The sequence below is a fragment of the Spermophilus citellus genome, assembly GCF_964194105.1.
Source record: "Spermophilus citellus genome assembly, chromosome: 18".
Taxonomy (NCBI): domain Eukaryota; kingdom Metazoa; phylum Chordata; class Mammalia; order Rodentia; family Sciuridae; genus Spermophilus; species Spermophilus citellus.
In genome coordinates, this window is record NC_138200.1 from 43815846 (window position 1) to 43840225 (window position 24380).

Sequence of the window (24380 nt, forward strand, 5' to 3'; positions counted from 1 at the left end):
TGTGAACAGTTGGCTTGCTGAGACCAGACATAAAAAGGCCGTCCATTCGAGGCTCTTAGAATTCCAGGGGCCGTGGGGGTTTGATAAGGACATCACCCCAGAGACAGAATAAAGGATGGATTATGGCTCCAAAGATGTCAGTGGGAGATGAGCAAGGGCGCCTGAGCCAGGAAATTCACTTAGTACTGCTCACGGAGGTGCTGTCGCACACAGCCGGCTTTTAAAATGAATCCAAGGGCCAAGAACATTTGTCTAAATACTTTAATTAAAATGCACTGTAATCTGAAAGCCCCGGTGTGTATGTGAAGTATTCATGTTTACTAAGGAAACAGATTATAATATTCCTGATAGCTGAACACATTTTGATTATGAAATTTTAAACAGCTTCTTGGTCTGGTTTAAAATATTTATGTAGTTAAAAAAATAACTTGCTTTTCATTTTCTACCCAAATGCAGGAAATATTGAGACATTCAAAATGCACAGATTCAACATATACAGATAAAGGTCCTAGAATTCCTCGACTGTAGAATGACACTGTTTCTGAGCTGTTCCATATCTCAGCAACCAACAGTCCAATTCAATTTGGAGAATAATGCCCGTCTTGAACTCAATTGACCGAATATCCAGGTTTGGGGAAAGTGTTGAATTTAAGATAGCTCAGTGAAATATTAAGACACTGTTCATCTCACTTCAAAATCACTTTCTTTCCAGGGCAATTCTTGAGAACGGTAAGAATCTCTTGTTTTACATAATAAGCAGTACGAGTTCAAGAAAGAAGAACATTCACATACAAAAGATTCCTTATAAAACAGGATTCACAGTGAAGGTGCCATTGAAGTGTTTTGCTGTCTACAGAAGGGCGATATGTTTACCTTCTGTGAAGGTCAGAAATAACTTGCAAAGAGTGGAAGCATTCTCTGTGCTTGGGTCTTAGAAGATGTGGTGCGAATATGGGAAGGATAAATGAGGGTAAGGGAAGAAATCCTCCTAAACTCCCAGACCTTCCCCATTTAAAAAGACTGTGCCAGTGAAATTACGTCCATACAAGATTTTTTCCAGTGCTGGGGTGAAACCTAGAGCCTTGCTCATGCCAGGTAAGTTTCCTACCACCGAGCATCACTGGCAGCCCCTGTAGGTGACAATCAGATTGCACATTATTTTTTTTAACGGCATCGGATTGGAATCATCAATGCTTATCGATGGAGATGGTTTAAGTACCATGATACGTCCATCCGATGGGCTAGATTGCCATCCATGAAAACATAGGCATGTTCTTTATGTACTGATAGGGAACAATCTCTAGAATAAATAAGATGGAGAAGAATGGTGGGCCTACTATGGGTTACCACTTATAAAGGAGGAGAAGGGGCCAGAGGGGGAGGAAGAGGGAGGAGCGGGACATGGTGGCTCATGCCTATAGTCCCAGTTACTTGGGAGGTTAAGGCAGGAGGATTGCTTGAGCCCAGGAGTTTGAGGCCAGCCTGGGTAACAGAGCAAGACCATGTCTCAAAAACAAAAACAAACAAACAAACAAAAAAAGAAAAATAAGAAAAGGAAGGGAATAAGAATGAATATACATAGTTACTTGCATAAGCATAAAATATCTCTGAGAGGATACACAGGGAGCTGATAACAGTGATTACTTCCAAAGAGGGCTCCGGGGAGGCTGGGAGCCAGGGATAGTTATAGGATCAATCATTTTTCCTGAGTATCCTTTTGTACCCTTGTGAATATATTTTTTTGTGTGTGTGTGCTGGGGATTGAACCCAGGGCCTTGTGCATTCAGGGCAAGCACTCTATACCATCTGAGCTACGTCCCCAGCCCCATGTGAATGTTTTTAACCTACTAAAACAAATGACTAAAACCTTTAAAGAGGAGGATAATAATGCTGATCATCATTACATTCAGTGTCGTGAACGGCTGTACCAGTGAAATGGCGTTCAGTGGAATGATTGTCCAGGTCACATGACATGACATCAACGAGATAAATCTGTTCATCACTCTGGGATTTGGAAATGCTTAGGCCCACCTGGGAACTCCCAAGTTGTTTAAAAATGTCACAGTGTTGTTTGTAGCCGAAGGACAAATACTACAGTTTGGAGCCTTCGGGAAGTCCCTTCAGGGGCTCCCCAGGTCCTGTCATTTGATATAAAATGGGAAGAACCTACTGGAATTCAAGCCCTTTGGGTTCACGGTTGCTGGTGGAAACAAATGGTTCAATACCAGATTTTGTTTTTAATCATGGGCTCCCCCAAGAGCCATTCGGTATGCAAATAAAATCCTCTTGATAAATATTCATGGACTAAATAACCCTTTCTGCTTTTTTTTTTTTAATCATATAAACATGACATGATCTGGAGAGACTTCAGGGATTTAAGTGGTGTCAGCAGCTGTGAGATTACATTTTTGAGGATTAATCCAACTCGCTGCCACCATTTCTACAGCAAGGGTGTCTAAGGCAAGTGACAGCCTGATCCCTGCTGGTGAGAAATGGGGCTTTTCAGGGTGACAGGCTGAAGATGCTCCCACAGGGCTGCCCTTTACCTGGGAAAGCTAAGTCCATTTCCCTCTTCTCTGCTCTGACATAATGGCGTCAGACAGGCAACTGAATGTAGTCCGGGGAACATGCAGGGCCAGCCTAATAAGCTGCATGTCCCTTAATGTCCCTAAACTGCCTAGCCAAGGAAAACAGCATTCCCTGTTCCGACCAGGATCACCACGGACAGCAGGCTGCCCCCCCCCCCATTGTTTCTTACCCTTGACATAAAGGGGACATAAAGGGACAAATCCGGAGAAGCCCTCCCACTCCCAGACCTGACTTCTCCAAAAGCTTCCAGAGACCTCAGAGCCTCATTCTATCACCTGCAGATGAACTTTAAAAGCGGAAAGTGATTTTGTTCTTTTAAAATATAAACCACAGCGTGGTCCGGGGACTGTGGGAGCTTGGGGACACCGACATTTGATGGACATTTGCTGATTTCAAGACCAAGTCCATCAGGAGGCGTCTTAGGAATGGGAAGGTTGGCTCGACTGGCAGGCGTCCTCGGACACAGGCACCCTGCACAGGGCTTGGCGGGCGGGTGGGTGCACCTGCCAGACGGGGCGCAGGCGACCCTCACTCACTCCACCGCCTCCTTCTTCTCCTCGGGCATTTCTATGGACAGAGACTGCTCGCCTGGATCCGGACCAGGGCTCATGCTGATCCGCACCGAGTGCTCCTCGGGCCCCACCACTCCCTCCCCGCCTGCCTCGGGCTTCCTGGGGGAAGCAGGCGACGCAGAGCGCGCGGCCGGGGGCTCCTGGGGCGCAGGCTGGCCAGGGGCAGCCGCCACCGAGGGGGCCGAGGGGGCCGAGGGGGCCGAGGGGGCCGAGGGGGCCGAGGGGGCCGAGGGGGCCGAGGGGGCCGAGGGGGCCGAGGGGGCCTGGGGCTGGTCCTGGGTGGCAGAGCCTGCCTCGCCCTCCTCTCCTGTGGCTTCTTGCGAGTTCTTGGCCTGAAATTCAAAAAGGATGATTGGTGAGAAACAAACGCCCAGGGAGTCTGGCGGGGTCTGGATACCTCCTAGTTTCCATCCTCTTGGGCCCAAAGAGCAGGACGGTGGGTGCCCACGGCTGACGTTTGCTGGGGCAGGGCAGCTTATCGAGGTTATTTAGAAACAGCAGAATATGTTACCCGGACGTTTAAGGACAGAAAGTCCCAGCTGGATTTCATGGAAGGTCTTGGAGCATCCTCGGTTGCAGAGCAGGAAACCTCTGCAACTATTGAGGGAGGTGACCGGAGCTGCCCTGCCCACTCCCAGGTGTGGATGATGGAGAGACAGAAAACCCTAAGCTGGCAGGGTAGAGGCTGATGAGGGCAGGAGCCGCAGGAGCCCAAGGTGGGATCCTCAGGGGAGGATGGGGCTGGATGCCATTGGCATTAGGCTGAGCTGACCCCATACTCCAGGACTGGGCGGGCACCTCCTCCTAGCCTGTGTGGGCACCTCCTCTCTAGCCTGTGCTTCCTCCTGTCAACATTGGCCATGGTCTGTGTATCAACAGCAAATTGGGTTTATTTATTTATTTTGTACTGGGGATTGAGCCCAAGGATGCTTCACCACTGAGCCACATCCCCAGCCCATTTTATTTTTTATTTTTTTTGGGGGTACTGCAGATTAAACTCAGGGGCACATCCTCAGCCCTATTTTGTATTTTATTTAGAGACAGGGTCTCACTGAGTTTCTTAGTGCCTCCCTTTTGCTGAGGCTGGCTTTGAACTCGCCATTCTCCTGTCTCTTCCTCCAGAGCCCCTGGGATTACGTAGTGGGCCACTACACTGGCCAGCCTGGTGTTTTTTTTTTTTGTTGTTGTTGTTGTTTTGTTTTTTTTTTTAGACATGGTCTCATTTAGTCCTTTAGGGCCTTGCTAAGTTGCAAAGGCTGGCCTTGAACTTGTGATCCTCCTGCCCCAGCCTCCTGATTGCTGGGATTATAGGCACAGGCCACTGCCCCCAGCTAGGGAATTGGGCCAAAACAAAACTAAAAACCAAACCAAAGCCCGTGGATGCCTGTGAGCCTGCCTGCTGCCTGACCCATTTCTACATGGAAGGAAACTGGACAAGGAGCCGCCCCCAGAGGATGAGGCCAGATGGTCCTCAGGTGCCTGAGACCCACTTGAGGCAGTGGTTGTAAATTTAAAGGGAGAGCGACCGGCATGCTGTGAGGAACAGGGACCCCTGAAGTTTGCCCAAGTCGTAGGGTTTTAAAGGAAGGGAACAGTGAGCCAGGGGACAGGGTGCTCCCAGAACACCAGGCAGCTCCAGGGACCTGCTGCTCCCTCTGTCTTGGTGCACCTGTTCCGTCCTCCCCTGTCCACCCTAAATTCGGACAACACCCTTCCAGGGCACGGTGCTCAGAGGGGACGTCTGAAGCACATGCTTTGATCAGAGCCAGGGGAATCACGGGAAGCCTAGTGAAGTGCTTTTCCGTGTTCAAAATGCTCTTATAAATGGTCTCCAAAGTGGCCTGCTTGCTCTCGCGACCCCACGACCCCACGGGGCAACGATGAGGAATCTGGGTTGCAGAAAGCTCAGGGTCCCCAGGGCCATGGAACTAGCAGGTGACAGAGCTGGGATTTTGACCTGCATCTCTGCACTTCTAACAGCTCCTCGGGCTCTGCCATGCTGCCCTGGTTGTTCTAAATTGCAGAGGAAATGCCTTTGATTAGCACCCTCATGCAAATTTAATTTACATCTCAGTGACGAGATGACACTTAGGAGCAAGAATCCATTGCAGCTGAAGCCTTCCTCTGCACTGAGCGCACTCTGGAAGTCCATGTCCGCTCAGCCCCATGCAGCAGCCAGCGCTCATGACCCCAGCCTGGGCTCCACCTTGACCTTGGTGATTGCCGAGCTCAGCAATCGCATCTTTCTTCAACCTGTGGCCATTGGTGGCTGTGTCTAGAGGCTATCTCAGAACCCCAGAATCACCACACTCCTGCCATCTGTGACCCCTGGATGGCTCCCCTGGACTCTGACACCAGCCTGGGTGGAGGTGGAATTCACGGGGCTCCCTTAAACTCTGTCGTGTGTCCTGCTATCTGTACCCCGAGAGAGCCCCACCACTGAGCGCTCGCATGCCCCGGCCACCTCCTTCCCTGGCAGCCTCCCTAAGGGACAGTCATGAACAGACATAATTAACGTAATTATTCTAATTGGCATTCTTGGCTTTAGTCACAGAAAAAAAAAAAATCCCAGAACTAATTTTAATATTCCCTTCAGCCTTATGGGGGTGGGGGCCCCGCGCCGTGCCTGTCTGTGGGAGTCCTCCTGTCAGATCTTTTAATGGGTCACAGACACAGTGTGAAGTTGTCCCTGACACCTGGGAGGGACATTCCCTGTCCAGATGCTCTCTTCCCACCTCCACGACAGCACCAGGGCTTCCCGTTAGGGAACATCCCCACCCCATCCTGCCACTCTCCGCCCAGGGCTGGGCATGTGGCCTGGGTTCCTCCCGAGTACCACGCTCCCCTGGCTGCACCCAATGGCTCCTGGCCAGGGACAGTGAGTCCCGGGACTTTTGCTTGGATCTCTGGGAAGAGGCACTCTCTGGTGGAGTGGGGACACCAGGAGGATGGGATCTTAGGGGCGTGCCTGGAAGTGGAGCCTCCCCAAAGAAAACGGTCACGACAGAAGGTTTGTAGTGAGATCCTCTGGGCCCCATCTGGGCTCCTGGATCCAGCTTCACCTGAACTTGTCGACGACCTGCCTCCCCGATTCCCTCAGCTAATTTGAACTTGCCGCCTGTCCCTGGCCACCCAGTGAGTCCTGCCTGATGGAAAGAATGTGTGCGTGGGTCCCTAATACCAAATGAGTGGCCTCCCTGGCACAAACCGGAAACAGTCTGGGTCCCAAGGGCCTCACCTGCTCCAGCAGCTGCTGCTGCCTGGCGGCGGCCTCCAGTGCGGCCAGCTCCTTGAGGCGGGCTCGGAGGTGGGCCAGCTTGCCGCCCTTGCCGCCCATCTTCCCTGCTGCAGCGAGCGCCGCGTTGAAGAGCTTCGGGGTCCCCGCCCGCGGGGGCAGGATGAGCACGCTCTTCTCCCCCTTGGGCTTGTTGTTGTTTCTCAGCATGCGCCTGAAAGAGAGCCGCTGCTGCTCGCATCAGGAGCACCCTGGGGCGGGAGTGAGCTCTGTGCTGGTGGTGGGGTGGCTGATGGCTTGGGGGCGCCTTTTCTGAGCCAAGCACAGGGCTCAGTGTGAATGCCCAGACCTCCTTGAAGGATCAGAACATCCACCATGAGGTGGGTCTTCTGGATGCAGAGGTCCTGATGCACGCTGGAGCTCAGAGAGGTTAAATAACTCATCTTTGGTCACACAGGACTCACTAAAGGACAGTGGTATGGTGTGGATATGGTTTGAGTGTGTCCCCAAGGAACCACATGTTGGGCTCTCATTTGGGAGAGTCGGGAGGTGGAGGAGCCTTGAAGAGGGGGTGCCTGGTGTATAGTAATGAGGTCACTGAGGGAATGATGTCGTGGGTCCCAGAGGGTTGTCATACAAGGGGGAGCCTGGCTGCCCTCCTCTCTCTCTGGCTTCCTGTCTTACCGTGAGGTCTTTCTCCAACGTCCTCCCATCATGATGGCATCTGCTGTGGGGTCCTCACAGAGCCAAGCCCATAACCAGCTCTGAGCCCTTGCCCTTGGCCTACAGACTGGGAGCCAAACACACCTCCTTTCTGTATCCCGCGCCCCCCCCCCTCCCCCAGGTATTGCTTTTCTTCTCGGCAGTGCTGAGGGCAGAACTGGGTCCCAGGCCCGAGCCCCGCCCCCAGCCCTTGGATTCTCACAGCAACAGGAAACAGACCCTGGGGGCCTGAGTGGCCCTAGGGGCTGGGCCCTGTGCTGCCCTTCACAGCACTCTGGGGCCCCCAGCCCCCCTTCCTGGTGCTCACCCCTCTGTGGGGTCCTCACCTGGGAAGACCAGGGAGACATGCAGCTCTTACAAGATCCACACACCACCATGTGCTGGTGCCACCCAGGACTGCAGTCTTGCAAGGAGACTCCCCCACTGGCTCTGATAAAGCCACATTTGGGAACCCTGCAGGGCCAACAGCTAGCTAGGCACAGAAGCACCCCATCCTGCAGCCCCAAGGATCTGAATTCAGCCAATGATCATGTGACCTTGGAATCAGGTCCTCCCCCCATGAAGACTTGAAATGCAACCTTGCCCTGGCTGTCACCTTGATGACAGGTCCAGATAAGCCATCCCCAAAGGAGGATGCAGATGTCCAGAGTGGGTGAGTAACTTTCCCAAGGCCACACAGCCAGGAAACCAAAGAGCTAGAATTCAAACCCACCGTGGGGGGAGCACATGTCCAAGGTGGCTCAGAAGTGGCAGAGGCAGAATCCCAGTCCGGATCTAGTGCCCCGTGCCACCCTGTTTCTCTGAGCGAGGATAGAATTTTCCATCAAACACAGCCCCCGCCTTTTACAAGACATTTTTCCTGCCCCAAGTATGTGCTGAGTGGTTTAGCTCAGGAACAAATGGACGTCGCCTGCCATCTAGCTGGCCCAGATGACCAGCCGGCAAGTGTACTCATCAGCATTCCGGCGCAACTTGTTTGTTTAAATATGAGGCCATTCCCGGCTGCTCCTCTAATCAGAGGCCGTGGGTCTAAATTGTGGGTATTGATATTAATTGCCCAAGATTTGCATGTTCTCACTGGGCTCCCCCCGGAGGGCACAAACATGGCGATTCATCAGGGCCTCTTAGAGACCGGCCTGGCACCGTCACCTGGGTTATTGAGTCCAGAGTTCATGGCTCGGCAGTCCACAGGAAGGACACAGAGGCGCTCTCCATAGGACTTTTGCCGATCGCTAGTGGCTGGCCCTGTTCTGAAACACCGTGCTGGCCTTGGGGACGTTCCAGAGTGAGCACATCTGTCCTCATCATCAGTGGATGAGCTTCCTGTTCACGAGGGCGAGGCACTGCCCTGGGAAAGGGACCCCGAGCACACCTTTCAGCCCCTGACTTGGAGTGGCCAGGCCAGGACCGTGGGCGCCCCACTTCCTTAGGGCCTCGGGTCCCCTTCTGTGAAGTGGGGGTCTTAGACAGAATCCCCTGAGTGGACCTCGTCAACTGTGGGTCTCAGTCTCTCCTTTGATGGGCAGAGTCATCTCCCAGCTCTCCAAGCTGGCCTGTCCCAAGGCAGGGGACAGCCACTCTGAGGGATTGGGATGCCCTGGTCTCATCCCTCTCCCTTCCTCTGCCACCCCAAAGTCCAGGAGGGTCTTGGGGACACTGTAGGGAACAGGGACCCTTCATGGCCCTGGCGAGGGCCCTCCTGATTCCCAATAGCTTGCCTTCCCCACCAGAGGGACAGGGAGCCAATTGTGGCCCTGAGACGTGTTCCTCTGCAGGGGGAGGGCCAGGGTGACGGCGCAGGGGCCGTGAAGGCAGTTTTCAGACCTGGACAGTTGAATTGCACGATTTGCGAGAATCCTGTTCAATAAGGTGTCTGCGGACCCTGAACCAGCAAATATGAAACCAACGCTCCTAGAAAACACAGGTGAGGCCCCGGAACTTCTCACCACAGCATTTGTCAACCGCCAGTCCACGGCCTCCCTTACAAATGTCAGCAGCCTCGTCAGTGCTGACCACAGCCAGGGGTACTGGGCTCCGACCTGAGCGAAGCTTATCACAACTACTTTCTGTGCAGGTGCACGGCAGCCTTCCCGTGCTTAGGAACACAACAGTGGCACTTTGGCCCTGTGCTGGGGGACCATTTGAAACAGCAAAGCCACCAACAAAGAGCACAAACACAATTTTTAAAATGTGGCCCTGAAATAACCACCGATCTCAAATGTTCCCCAAAGGCCCATGTGCTCAAGGCCTGGTCACTAGCCTGTGGTGCTATTGGAGGTGGTGGACCCCTGAGGAGGCGGGGCCTAGGGAAAGGAAGTTAGGTTATTGGGGGTGTGGCCTTGAAAAGGCAGGGGAGCCTTTCCCCTTTCTCTGTGTGTCTGCCTGTCTGTCTGCGTCCAGGCTGCCGTGAGGTGGGCGGCTTGGCTCTACCACATGCCACATGTTCTGCCGCAGTATAGGCCCAAAGCCACCGGGCCAGGGGACCACAGGCTGGACCCTCTGAAACCATGAGCCAAAATAAGTCCTTGCTCCTCATGGGTTGCTCATCCCAGGTGTTTTGTCACAGGGCTGAGCGCCAACAGGGAGGCAGAGGGTCCCCTCATCTGACTTCAGCTGGGAACATGCATTTTGAATGACCCAAATTTTTGATCACTCTGGGCATGTCCTGACTGAAGCCTGTGAGCGCCAATCTTGGGGTACCTAGGAAATGAGTGAGTAGAGAATGTAGTGTGGAAATCGTGAGAATGAGGATCTCCTCCACTTCTCTGCCCCCGGGAGAGCAGGAGCTGGTTTGTATACCTGCTGTGACAGGGACAGTGGGCAGATCAGGTCAGGAAAGTTCTGGTAGACTGGCCCATGGCAGGGCCCAGGTGGGCTTCCTGAGAGCAGCCAGATATGCTGAGTTACAGGCAGCTCCCTTCCCCAGGGCCTCGGCGCCAGATGCATGTGATGCTTCAGTAGCAGCCCAGCCTCCTTTCACCTTGAAGCTGCCAAAGGAACCCTGTAAACACCTGTCACATCAAGCGACTGCCGTATGTAAGCTTGTACAGCTCCTGTCTTCCTCAGAGTAAAAGCCAAAGCCATTGCCAAGTCATTCCCTACAAGGACCCACACAATCTCTTTCCCTCCATTTCTCTGATCCCACATCAAGCGACACCCATTTTCCTACTGTTTCTCTGCACACACACGGAGGTTGCTCCACCTCAGGGCCTTTGCACATGCCATTCCTTCTGTCTGGAATGTTTTACCCTGCGGAAAACACTCCCAGCTCCCCTCTTCCCTCTGTGCAAGTCTTAGTTGAAATGCCGCCTCCTGAGACTCGTGTCCCCGGCCCAGCTTGTCTCAAATAGCCCCTTCCATCTCCGCTCTCTACACATGGCCTTTATTTTCTCATGGCTCCTACCACAGCTGACACCTTGCAGAGCCACCCATTTTTCCATTGTCAGTCGCCCTGAGTAGAATGTGAGCTTTGGTCCCTCCTGTGTCCCCAGGGCCTAGAACTCTGTGCTGGATGAATGGTTGTTGGTGACTTGTTCCCTTCCTCTGACCTCGATGTTTTTTTTTCCAAATGAAAAACTTTAGGGAGAATTCAGTGGGTAAAAAGGGGAACCCGAGGATTATCATCATGAAGTGAGCACCTGCCAGGCACCCCACAGAGATGCTCTTGCCCCCTGGTTTATTGAATCTTCACAACGGCAAAGTCAGGGGTGGTCACCTTTATTTTACAGAGGCAAAAACTGAGACCAGAAAAGTTTAGCAACTTTCCTAAAGAAACAAACCAGTAACTCACATGGAAGGGAGTTGAGCCTCATTGGACTCCCAAGTCTTTTCTGGGCTTTCTACCACAGGGTACTGCCTCTGCCGCTCAGTTTGAAGCCCAATCTTAAAGATCTGAAAGCAAAGCCCTGCTTTGCTAAAAAATAAAAATAAAAAATTTATAAATGACCTATTTTCCAATAATACAAAATGTAGGTGCACAAGGTCACGGGTTGCAAAACACTGGAAATACCCTCAGTGCACACTCATAGGAATGTCGTGCAAACCGCTGAAGGGAATGAGGAAGCCGTCCATGCACCGAGAAAGCAGCTCCCAGGATATTTTGTCAAGGGGGACAAGCCAGGTGCAGAAAGAATCTATGGTATGCTGCCTCTGCACAACAGGGAAGGGAAAATGAGAACACAGCCGTGGATCTGCCTATCTGTTGCAAAAGTCAACACAGGAATGAAATGCAGAAATCAATGAGGCTGGCCACCCAGGGGTGGGTGGCAGTGGGGACGCTTGTCTGGGCATACAGTTTTGTAGAATGTGGACTTTTGGAAATTTAGCAAGGAACAGCCAGTAGATGCTAAAGGTAAGAGATGAAAGTACTATGAGCAGGTACGTGCCGCACGCCTGGAATCCCAGCGGCTCGGGAGGCTGAGGCAGGAGGATCGCGAGTTCAAAGCCAGCCTCAGCTACTTAGCCAGGCCCTGAGCCCCTCAGCGAGACCCTGTCTCTAAATAAAATATTAAAAGGGCTGGGGATGTGGCTCAGTGGTTAAGCACCCGTGGGTTCCTTCCCTGGCACCAAAAATAAAAAGTTCTAAGGGGAGTGGGACACCTGAATGGTCCTCAAGTGACTGCCCCGTAGTTACTTATTAATTACAAAAAGAAAAACACTAACAATAGCGTAGAACTTGACCACGAGATTGAATTAAAAACCATCAGACCAGCCCCGTGTGCCCCTAGTGAGATCACTGAGACAGACACAGGGTCACTCCTGCCCTAGATCTGAATCTGAGGGTCATCACAAGAAGAAATCGGGGGAACCCAGACTGAGGAACAGCACAATTCCAAGAAATCAAAGTCAGCAGAGAAGCCAGCTGACCAGCAGTTCCAGATCCAAGGAGACAAAGGACACGTGGCGACCCCATGTGACGTGTGACCCTGGGTCTGATCCAGGAAGGAACAGAAGCCAAGCCAAGCTGATCCCTGGGATGATTAGCAAGATTTGAACCTGGGTCCCAGGTGGATAAGGGTGTTGTTTCCGTGTTAAATGTCCTGATTTTGGTAAAGGTATCGTGGTTAGGTCATTTTTTTTTAAATGAAAAACAAAACAAGTAAATTGTGTACCTGGCCTTCTTCCGGAGTAACTTCTGAGATTCAGGATAATGCACCAAAATTTCGTTCAAGTCCTTCTTATCCAAAATGAAGAGGTTGGTGAAGCCGTGAGCCACCACGTTGGCTGTGCGCCGATTCCCGCCCCCGATGGCCAGCAGGCTGGGTGGAGAGGGGAGGAGGTGAGAGCCCTTCCAAGGCTGGGGGAGTCTGGGGTTCTGTTTCTTGAGGTGGGGTCTTGCTCTGGCCCAGGCTGGTCTTGCACACCTGGGCTCAAGCCTCGAAGAGGGCTGGGACCAGAGGTGCGCACCTTCCCGCCCAGGATAGTGGCTGAGGTCACCATCAACGGTGCATCCCCCGCTGCGTGGAGCACGACGGTGACCCCACCGACTTGAGAGCTCAGACTCAGCCTGCAAATGCCAGCAGGTGCCCGTGCTGTGCCCACCCAGTCTCCCAAGATCCACCGCGGCCCCTGCCCCCAGCCTTTGCTCATAGCCTCCCACTCACCCCAGTTCCCTCCTGACCTTATCTCTCCAAACACGGATCCAGCTTTCAGTGTCACCAGCACAGACTTCCCGTCAGGGCCCCCCAGAACCTGCACCTGCCCCGCCTGGATGATGTACATCTCCCGGCCGATCTCCCCCTGAAACAGACAGCACAGAGTCCTTCTGTCCCCCTCAGAGCAAGCAGGGAAGAGGCGAGGGCTGGGCCCCGAGGCTGGTGGCCCAGGGAGGAGGCACCAAGTCTGAGCTCGTGGGGCCAATCACGTCCCATGGGGGCCTCAGACTCCTCATCTGTGGACTGGGGAGGCCAGAGCGCCCTGCCTGCCTGACTGATGGCCTCACGAGGGGAGGGTCAGCAGCGTCGCAGGAGAGAAAAAACAGCCACGTGCCAGGTGCTGGCGTAAGGGTCTCCTGCAATTCCCAACTCTACCCGGCAATGGGGGTGTGGCACATGGGACGGTGGCCAGGACGGTGGCCCAGGCTGTGAGTGACTGTCCAGGCCCAGCACCTACCAGGTGTTTGCTAACTCAGCAACAACCAAGCCCCGCAGGTCCATGACACTTTTAGGTGCCAGCCCTGGTCTGAGTGCCCTACGCACCTGTACCTTCAGGAGGCTCTGCGCCCTTGGAGGCAGGACTGAGCTTTTCTCAAGGCCATAAAGCAAGGACGAGGCAGAGCCAGGGTTGGATCCAGCTGGTTCCAGAGTTCGTAGTTTTCATGGTTGTTATGGGTTGAATTCCCCACCCCGCCCCCATTATCTGTCCCAATTGTAATCTCCAGTAGTTTAAAGTGTGACCGTATCTGGCCATAGGCTCCCCATAGGTGTAATTCAATTAAGATGAGGCTGTACTGGAGTTGGATGGGTGCTGGGTGCCCAATCCAATCTGACTGGCATCCTTACACAAAGGGAAACTGGGGCCGGGCACGGTGGCACACGCCTGTCATCCCAGTGACTCAGGAGGCTGAGGCAGGAGAATCGCAAGCTTGAGGCCAGCCTCAGAAACTAAAAGGTCCTAAGCAACTGAGGGAGACCCTGTCTCAAAATAAAAAGTAAAAAGGGCTGGGGATGTGGCCCTTGGGTTCAATTCCCAGTACCTGCCCCACCCTCCAAAAAGGGGAAACTGGACACAGACAAGCACAGAGGAGAGATGATATGAAGGGACTCAGAGAAGAAGGCCATCAGGAAGCCAACCAAAGAGGCCTGCCACCTGTCCGTCATGCCTGGCATATTTGAAATGGGGAAAGGCCAAGGACAGGAACCCGTGACACTTTAGATTTGTTCACCAAATGTTTCCTGCACGTCTCACTCCGTGACCCTCTTCGAGAAAGGGGGAGGTAGTGGGCCTCCCTGTTTCCACGTTCAGTCTGTCATGGGGCCAAAGTGTGAGGGCCACCAAGCTCCCCCTCTCTGGCAGGCTGCCCCTGGAGAGTGTCGCTGAGCAAAACCGCCAGCAGAGGGCGCCACTCACAGCGCTGGGAACAGCCAACTCCCCACACTGCTGCCTTCCTCTCACCTACTGCCAACTGCGGTCCCCAGGCCGATAACAGCCACGGCAACTGTAATCGCTCTGTGCCAGGCACAGTGCCAAGCCAGGGGCTCATATTTCTCCTCCCAGCCCACCCCCATACGGAAGCACTACCAATGGCCCCTCGTCGTTGCCGAACAGGAAGGGCGGATGCTGGCTCAGGCTGCACAGCGAGGCAGGGCTCCAGTGTCAGGGACATCACTTGATTGTTCCCAGATCCCTCCCGGGAACTTTGAATCTCAGCCTCCTGCAGCAGTTTCTTCTTCCTGTCCCCCAGCTCTCTGCTTCCAGAAACTTCACGACTGCCCAGGATGCTACTTAGTCGGGGGGCCTTCTTGGGCTGGGGGCTCCTAGATCTTACAGGCAACATGTTCACCCCGTACACATTCCCAGCTTCGTCACCAGCTCCGTGCAAGAGGACTAACCCTGGGTACTGTCCCCTCCCCAGTTGACCTTGGTGTCACCTTAAATGCCAAAGACAGGAAGCAGAGGGGGCACCTGACACTGTCAAGTTCAGGGTTCAAACCCATACGTTTTCTGGGCTTGGGTGGGTGACGTGAAGACAGTCACCCCTCTCCCCTCCCATTTTCCTGATAGAAAGACCGAGGCACTGGAAGCAGTTCCATCCACATGGTGAGGCTCCTCGATTCCCTTTTCTACAAGGCGGGAATCCTCATCCTGACGCCCCTGGTCTCAGGCCGGGGGAGGGATGGGAACGCTTTGCAAATCCTGGGGCACCTCCGTGCACGTCCACTGCCTGAGGCTGGGTACACTGATCCCAGGTCAGCTGGGGCTCTAATGCAGGGGCTAAAGTGGCCCGGGGCTTGCAAACGTCTCTGGGCCATCAGGAATGCACTGCAGCCGGTTCCCAGGAGGGCGGGCGGCTGTGCAGACCCCGGCCGCTCACCTTCTTGCACACGTAGTCGTTGGGCAGGTACACGACAGAGCGCAGCCTCTTCAGCATGTCAAAGATCATCTGCCGGTCACAGCCCTGCCCAGGGAAGGGGGAAAGGAGGCCCACTGAGCGGAGGTCTTAGGCTTGGGTCCCTCCAGAGGCCCCAGGGAGAGGACACTGGCGGAGGTACCTGGAAGAGCGCCACCTTGCTGACGATGTCATAGTTCACGTCGATGGCAAGGTCCAGCCGCATCTTGTCTGGAAGCTGCACCATCAGCTCTGACTCATCTGTGAACAAGAACTGGCAAGGGTCAGAGGTGAGGCCAGCCCCGCCCCAAGCAGGCCCTGGCCGAGACCCCTGCTCTGGCTCACTCAGCCCACCTTCCCCTGAAGCGCAAACCACTCTTGAAAGACCCTGAAAGCTTCTCCTGTTGCCTCCAGGCCTTTACCAACACCTGTGCCAGGAATGTGGGTCCTCTAACGAACTCCTACTCACCCTTCAAAACCCAGCACTAATGTCACCTCCTTCAGGAAGCCTCCCCTGAACATCACCCGCCCAGATTCTGTGTCCCTGTGCTATAGGACCTGTCACGCCCTTGACTGCAATGGTGTGTGAGCTTTTTTCGCCAGTCACCCTAGAAGAACAGGAGCAAGCGCTGACCAGGTACCAGGTGTTTACAGGAGGTTTGTATAAAGAGTATTTTACTCAATTGTCCCAGCAACCCAAGAGGGTCCACTGCTGTGATCAGGAAAGGGCAGAGGCTTTGCCAGGGCTGTGCAGACAGGGCACAGAGGCAGGATCCCACCCAGGCTGGGTGGCCCACAGCCGCCTTCCCCAGGAGAGCAGGGGCCAGGTCTGCGGTGCACACCCAGAGGAGGAAAGAGAGGAGAGGAAAGAGGGAGGAGGTGGAGGAGGGCTTCCTCTTTCCTGATTTAAACTGTGCCGAACCTTTGACGGGGCTGTGCCTACTGGGGAGTGAGGTGAGGAGACACTGGTGCCAGAAGACAAGACCCTGGGTCTTTGGGGGTCCCGGGGCAGCCCAGTTGGAGGTACCCACAGGCCTCAGGAGGCCCCTCTCTCAACATCGCAGCCGAGAGAGGCCCGGCTGGAGACCAGGGCGAGGGAAGCCCGGCACCAGGTGGCAGGGGTTGGCTGGGGAGCTGCCCACCCCCTTGCAGGCCAGTCTTACCCAGCATGCCTTGCGAGTGCCAGGTGTACTCGTACCAGGTCTTGACCCGGTTCTGCACGGACCTGGGGATCCTGTAGAAGTTCATGTACTTCACGGTGCTGTCCATGCAGCTGCGGTAGTAGGTCTGTCCTGCCGTGGCGGCCCCCACCACGTCTCTCATCTGGGGGAGAGGGCAGGGGAGTCAGGGAGCTGCAGGGTCGTGGGGAGGGGTCGCTTCTCACAGACAAGGGCTCTTTTTCAGGCTCAGTCCCAAGGCAACATGCACGGAGAGCAACGCTTCTGGAAGCAGTAGGGGGAGGGGCCTGCAGGTGTGGGGGGGACTGCAGGCTGGGGCCCCGGCTACCTGTCCAATCATCACAGAGAAAGCGAAGACCCCCGTGAAATAATTCAGGAGCTGGAAGATAATTTCAAAGAGGGTCTGGGGGTCGGGCAGCCCCCCGATGGTGATGAGGGTCTTCACGGCCCAGTAGTAACAGCGAACGTAACTGGAGGGAGAAGAGAAAAAGGCCTTTGGTCACCAGAGGACCCTCCCTGCTGTCCTTGAGCAGCCAAGTCCAGATATTTCTGAGAGAGATCACTGTGCACACGAGGGAAACTCGCCTCCCACCCAGGCAGGGGACATTCTGGTTTCCAAAGCAGGTTCATGGGTGCTGTCTGGGTTGGCTGTGGTTCTGTCCCTTCCTTGCAGGGACATGTTGTCATGCCCCTGTACAGACATGGAGACCGAGGCTGCAAGGAATCTAGGAAAGGCTGTCGGGAGGAAGGACAGCCCCGGTGACTGCGCTCCTTCAGCCTCCTTCAATGTCCCTTCAATCTCCACACTCTTGTCCTTTGTCAACCCCTGTCAGGCTGATTTCCAGAAAGTGGGTGCAACAACCAGGTGGGGAGACAGGGGCACCTTCTGGAGCTGCAGGTTTTACATCTGCAGACTCAACCCGCCTCAGACGGAAGATAATCAGAAAAAAAAAACCCGCATACTGGACACGTCCAGACTTCTTTTCTCATTGTTATTCTCTAAACAACACTGCGTACCACTGTAGAGCTTTGTGTGAGGTGTGATCAGTCATCTAGAGACGACTTAAAGCACACAGGGGGATGCACTGGGGGACATGCCAACGCTGCACTATCTTGTAGAGGGCACCTGAGCGTCCTTGGATTCTGGCATCCTCAGGGGTCCTGGGACCAAGCTCCTGCGGGTTCATAGGAACAACTGTGTCTCCATGACAACTTTTTCTGACCCTCCCCTTCCCCTCCCATTTTTCCAGAGTGAACATGAGGCCCCCAAAGGAAAAGGGAGCACCCACTTGGCAGTCCCAGAACAGGGACTAGAACCAGGGTGCCATCTGTCTGGCTGTCAATCATCCATCATCAGGTAACCCCTGACAGACGCCCACGACGTGTCAGGAAGGGAGGTGTGGGTGACGGGGTCCTACTGTGAGATAAAAGGCACAGAAGATGCCCGAGCTTGTCTGGTTATCACAAAGCAGCAAGAGATCACACACAGGTCTGTACCCTCAGGTTGAGCCCCCCTGAAGTCAGCCACGAAGGAGGCCCGCCGAGCCTGGAGATGGGCTGTCGGGCCAGCTGCCCAGGGCCTCCCTGGGCTCTGCTGACCAGCTCTGCCTGCAGCCCTGCAGCTGCAACATGGGCTCTGGGGCCAGGCCACCTGGGCTCAGAGCCACTTTCCAGCTACAGAACTTGCAGATTTAAAAAATTTCTCTAAGGTTTAGTCTCCTCCTCCATAAAATGGGGGTGGCAAGGGGACATCCTTCACAGGCCACCATGAGAATGAAATGAGGTGCCAGAAGAGTGCCTGGCACAGGTGGGTTCTCAGCCAATCAGTGGTTAAGACCTTCATGCGGCCAGTGCCTGCCACGGGTCTGCAGGGGGGAAGGGACAGCCTGGCCTGGGTCCTCGGGAGGTTCCCCTCCAGCGGGGACAGCAAGAAACAGGCACTGAGTGCTGGGAGGAGGGCGCAGAGGTTGCCGGGAGTGAGGTGAGGGCTCTGCCTCTGACTAGCTGCCCTGGCCTTTCTGAACCTCATTTTCACCTGTGGCCTGGACGTCTAGGGCAGCACCAGGAAGCTTGCCCTGGTCACGCCCCTGTCATACCGGTTCTGGCCACGAGAGGGCGGTGGAGCACCTTTAGTGACTGAGCAGCCCTCAACCCTGGGGACCAACCAGGCTGGGGGAGACTTGGGTGTGCAGGTACCTGGGCCACCAACAGAGAAGACAGTGCCCGCAGAGCTCCGGCTTTCTCCCAGTGCTTCCCAGTTAGAGGAATCTTAATTGGCACAGCACATCTAGGGACAAAGTCCTCATGTCTTCCCTGCTAGTGGGTCTGTGGGACCCTCCCTCTGTGCCCAGGCTGGGCAGAACCAGAGCAGGAGAGCCCTGGACAGGGTGAAGGACCAGCACATGTAGGAACTCGGGTGCCCTTCCTACTTTCCATCCCTTCCCAAGGCTGCCAGCCCCAGAGAGGTGGATTCTTAGCTCAGTGGGGCGTGAGCCCTCTGGGATTGAAGGAAACTCCCCTGGAGCGAAATTAACGTATTCTCAAGATTTAGCTTCAATTTCCAGGAGGGTAGAAGCACTGACCTGAGGTTATGAACCCCTTTACTGACATGTTGGCTTCCCCAGAATAATAGCTATAGCTAGGAAGGGGACACTGACCAGTCCAGGCCTGGGCTGCATTGGCTTATTATTCCTCTCCAGAAACCTGAAGGTGAGACAATGGTCATTTTGTAGATAAGTAAACTGAGTCTCACGTTGACAAATTTCTACACACATATGACCTGCCCAAATCAAACCAGGAAGATGTAGAAAACCTAAACAGACCAATGTCAAGTCAAATGAAATTGAAACAGCACTTAAAAGTCTTCCAACAAAGAAAAGCCCAAGACCAGATGGATTCTCAGCTGAATTCTACCAGACCTTTAAAGAAGAACTAACACCAGTCTTTCTCAAACTATTCCATGAAATTGAAAGGGAGAAAACACTTCCAAATACATTCTTTAAAGCCTGTATAATCCTGATACCAAAACCAGACAAAGACACATCCGGGAAAGAAAACTACAGATCGATATCACTGACAAACATAAATGCAAAAATCCTTAATGAAATGTTAGCAAACTGCATTCAAAAACACTTCAAAAAGGTATTACATCACAATCAAGTGAGTTTCACCCCAGGGATGCAAGATTGGTTCAACGTAAATGAATTGATAAATATAATTCATCAGTAAATGGAATAATGACCAAGGATCATATGAGCATCTCAATAGTTGCAGAAAAGACCTTTGATAAAATCCAGCACCCATTCATGTTAAAAACACGGGAGAAACTAGGGCTGGAAGGAACTTACCTCTACATTATAAAGGCTGAATACGACAAACCCCAAACCAACGTCACACTGAAGGGAGAAAACCTGAAAGCGTTTCCTCTATACTCAGAAATGAGAGAAGGATGTCCACTCTCTCCACTTCTATTCAATATGGTTCTCGGAACTTTAGCCGGAGCAACCAGGCAAGAGGAGGAAATCAAACGGATAAAAACAGAAAAAGAAGAAGTCAATTTATCTCTATCTCCTGAAGACATGATTCTATGCCTAGAAGACCCCAAAACCTTACCAGAAGACATCTGGAACTGATAGATGAATTTAGCAAAATATCAGGCAAGATCAACATTTATAAATCAATAGCTTTCCTATACTCCAACAGTGATTCTGCTGAGAAAGAAATCAGGAAAGCCATCCAATTCACAATAACAACAACAACAACAACAAAAAAGGTTGGCCATTAATCTAATCAAGGAGGTGCAAGATATCTACAATGAAAATTATAGAACACTGAAGAAAAAAATCGAAGAAGACCTTAGAAAATGGAAAGACCTCCCATGTTCATAATATTGTCAAAACAGCCATGCTACCAAAAGTAATATTCAGATTCCATGCAACCCCCATTAAAATACCAATGATATTTTTCACAGAACTAGAAAAGACAGTCCTAAAATTTATTTGTAAGAACAAGAGGCCCAGAATAGCTTAGGCAATCCTATTTTTTTTTTTTTTGGTGGGGGGTACCTGGGATTGAACTCAGGGGCACTCAACCACTGAGCCACATCTCCAGCCCTATTTTGTATTTTATTTAGAGACAGGATCTCACTGAGTTGCTGAGGCTGGCTTTGAACTTGCAATCCTCCTGCCTCAGCCTCCCCAGCTGCTGGGATGCAGCCAACGCAATCCTGAGCAAGGAGAGCGATCGATCCTAGAGGCCTCACAATACCTGATCTGAAATCACACTACAGAGCTGTGGTAACAAAAACAGCATGGTACTGGCATCAAAACAGACATGGAGACCAATGGAATAGAAAGAGAGACACAAAGACCAACCCATATGCTCACAGCCACAATATTTGACAAAGGTGTCAAAAATATATGTTGGAGAAAAGACAGCCTTTTTAACAAATGGTGCTGGGGAAACTGAATATCCTGTATATAGAATGAAATTAGATCCCTGTCCCTGTACAAAAGTCAAATCAAAGTAGGCTACAGACTTTGGAATTAGACCCAAACTTTGCAAGTGCTAGAGGAAAGCATCGGCTCAATACTCCAATGCACTGGGAGGGGAACCGACTTCCTCAGCAAGACCCCTGAAGCTCAAAGAAATCAATCCAAGAATCAGCAAGCAGGATACCGTCAAATTAAAAAGCTTCCATACAAATTGGCCGCACCCATTTGCAGTCCCACCAGCAGTGTACAAGAGTACCCTTTTCCCCACATCCTTGCCAGCACTCATTGTTGTTTGACTTCATCATGGCTGCCAATCTTACTGGAGTGAGATGGTATCTTAGGGTGGTTTTGATTTGCATTTCTCTGACTGCTAGAGAGGGTGAGCATTTTTTCATGTATTTGTTGATTGATTGTATGTCCTCCTCTGAGAGGTGTCTGTTCAGGTCCTTGGCCCATTTGTTGATTGGGTTATTTGTTATCTTATTGTCTAATTTTTTGAGTTCTTTGTATACTCTGGATATTAGGGCTCTATCTGAAGTGTGAGGAGTAAAAATTTGTTCCCAGGATGTAGGCTCCCTAGTTACCTCTCTTATTGTTTCTCTTGCTGAGAAAAAATTTTTCAGTTTAAGAAAGTCCCATTTGTTGATTCTTGTTATTAACTCTTGTGCTATGGGTGTCCTATTAAGGAATTTTGAGCCCGTCCCCACAATCTGTAGATCGGAGCCAACTTTTTCTTCTATCAGATGGAGAGTCTCTGATTTGATATCTAGCTCCTTTATCCACTTTGAGTTGACTTTTGTGCATGGCGAGAGGAGGGGATTCAGTTTCATTTTGTTGCATATGGATTTCCAGTTTTCCCAACACCATTTGTTGAAGATGCTATCCTTTCTCCATTGCATGTTTTTAGCTCCTTTATCAAATATAAGATAGTTGTAGCTTTGTGGATTAGTCTCTGTGTCCTCTATTCTGTACCATTGGTCCACCCGCCTGTTCTGGTACCAGTACCATGCTGTTTTTATTACTATTGCTCTGTAATAAAGTTTGAAATCTGGTATCGCTATACCACCTGATTCACACTTCCTGCTTAGAATTGTTTTTGCTATTCTGGGTCTTTTATTTTTCCATATGAATTTCACGATTGCTTTATCTATTTCTACAAGAAATGCCATTGGGATTTTGATTGGCATTGCATTAAACCTATAGAGAACGGGTGCAGCCAATTTGGAAAGCAGTATGGAGATTCCTGGGAAAGCTGGGAATGGAACCACCATTTGACCCAGCTATTGCCCTTCTCGGACTATTTCCTGAAAACCTTAAAAGAGCACACTACAGGGATACTGCCACATCGATGTTCATAGCAGCACAATTCACAACTGCTAGACTGTGGAATCAACCCAGATGCCCTTCAATAGATGAATGGATAAAAAAAATGTGGCATTTATACACCATGGAGTATTACGCAGCACTAAAAAATGACAAAATCACGGAATTTGCAGGGAAATGGATGGCACTAGAGCAGATTATGCTTAGTGAAGCTAGCCAATCCCTAAAAAACAAATACCAAATGTCTTCTTTGATATAATGAGAGCAACTAAGAACAGAACAGGGAGGAAGAGCAGGAAGAAAAGATTAACATTAAACAGAGACATGAGGCGGGAGGGAAAGGGAGAAAAAAGGGAAATCACATGGCAATGGAGGGAGACCCTCATTGTTATACAAAATTACATATAAGAGGTTATGAGGGGAATGGGATAACAAACATGGAGGGAAATGAATTACAGTAGATGGGGTAGAGAGAGAAGATGGGAGGGGAGGGGAGGGGGGATAGTAGAGGATAGGAAAGGTAGCAGAATACAACAGTCACTAATATGGCAGTATGTAAAAATGTGATGTGTAACCGATGTGATTCTGCAATCTGTATTTGGGGTAAAAATGGGAGTTCATAACCCACTTGATTCTAATGTATGAAATATGATTTGTCAAGAGCTTTGTAATGTTGTGAACATCCAATAAAAAAAAAAAAGCTTCCATACAGCAAAGGAAACAATTAAGAGTGTGGAGAGAGAGCTGCATGGGGGGAGAAGATCTTTGCCACCTGCTCCTCCAACAGGGAGTTAATATCCAGAACATGTAAAGAACTCAAAAAAATATAACCCGGAAATAAACAAACATGCAAATCACCCAATCAATCATTGGGGAAAAGAACTAAAGAGACATTTCCCAAAAGATAAAACACAAATGGTCAACAAATACATGAAAAAAAAAAGTTCAACATCTCTAGCAATCAGGGAAATGCAAATCAAAACTCCACTAAGAGTTCATCTCACTGCAGTCAAAATAGCAATTATCAAGAATACGAATAATAGTGCATGCTGGCGAGAATGTGGGGGAAAGGGTACACTCATACAGTGTTGGTGGGATCTCAAACTAGTACCATCACTCTGGAAAGCAGTATGGAGATTCCTCAAAAAACTAGGAACGGAACCACCATACAGCCCAGCTATCCCGATCCCCAGTATTTATCCAAAAGATCTAAAATCAGTATATGATAGCAATACAGCCACTCCGATGTTTGTCGCAGCCCAATTTACAATAGCCTAAGCATGAAATCAATCCAGATACCCACCAACAGATGAACGGATTAAGAAAATGTGGTAAATACTCACAATGGACTTTTACTCAGCCATAAAGAAGAATAAAATCATGGCATTTGCTGGTAAATGAATGAAAAGGGAGAACATTGTGTCAAGTGAAATAATCCAGACTCAGAAAATGAAGGGTCAAATGTTTTTTTCTCCTATATGTGGAAGCTTGAGCAAAACTAGGAAAAGAAGGTGGGGGTGGGTGGGAGGACAGGATAGTGTGAAGACAGAGGGGTAGGTGGGTGGAGCAGGAGACTGAGAGAGGAAAGAGGGACGGGAAACGGGAAGAAATATAGAGTGAATTCAACAAAATCACGTTAAATGCATACGTAAATATGCCACAGGGAGCTTCACCTTTCTGCATATGTAGAAAGCACCAACTGAAAATAAATAAATAAAATGGGTGACAGGAAGGCCAGTTGAGCAAGGAGGAGGGGGAGGGAGGAGAGGAAGGAAAGGGGAGCAGAGACTGAAACAGGGTCAATCAAATTCCACGCACATGAGTTTGTCAAAAGGAACCCAACCTCTACTTATAACTACAACGCTCTAATTTAAAAAAAAAAAAAAAAACTGTGAGTCTCAGAAGGGGCGAACTCTAGAGTTGGAAGCAGGTGCCTGGAGGGGGACCCAGTGTGGAGGGCTGAGCTGTGAGCTTTTCACATCATGAGAGGCCCCGGGAGCGCTTGCCTGGTATGCACCAGACCCAGGCTTCATCCCCTGCCCCGTGGGGGAGAAAAGAAGGAAGAAAATGAGGCAGTCCCTGTATGGGAACTCTCGACTTCCCCAGGGACCTTTCTATAACCCTGAGACCACGCTAAAGAAGTTTATTAGTTTTTATTAATTCAAATAATTAACATTTTTGCACCCTTGGCTATTCCCCTTGCAAGAATTTGAGATGAGG

The 24380-nt window shown here is 51.4% G+C and overlaps 1 protein-coding gene across 3 annotated transcripts in view; it reads right to left on the reverse strand.

Annotated features, from left to right (window-relative positions):
• Positions 1–290: 290 nt before the first annotated feature.
• Positions 291–24380, reverse strand: part of CNGB1 (cyclic nucleotide gated channel subunit beta 1) — a 56948-nt gene continuing 32858 nt past the window's right edge. For all 3 annotated transcript variants that reach the window (XM_081273775.1, XM_081273774.1, XM_081273773.1), the window contains 8 exons: positions 16673–16814; positions 16330–16489; positions 15330–15427; positions 15152–15235; positions 12740–12858; positions 12231–12377; positions 6400–6610; positions 291–3493 (listed from right to left, as the gene is read on the reverse strand). In XM_081273775.1, coding sequence (XP_081129901.1) covers positions 3122–3493; positions 6400–6610; positions 12231–12377; positions 12740–12858; positions 15152–15235; positions 15330–15427; positions 16330–16489; positions 16673–16814 — 1333 coding nt within the window. In that variant the 3' untranslated portion in view covers positions 291–3121. The remainder of the gene's footprint in view (positions 3494–6399; positions 6611–12230; positions 12378–12739; positions 12859–15151; positions 15236–15329; positions 15428–16329; positions 16490–16672; positions 16815–24380) is intronic.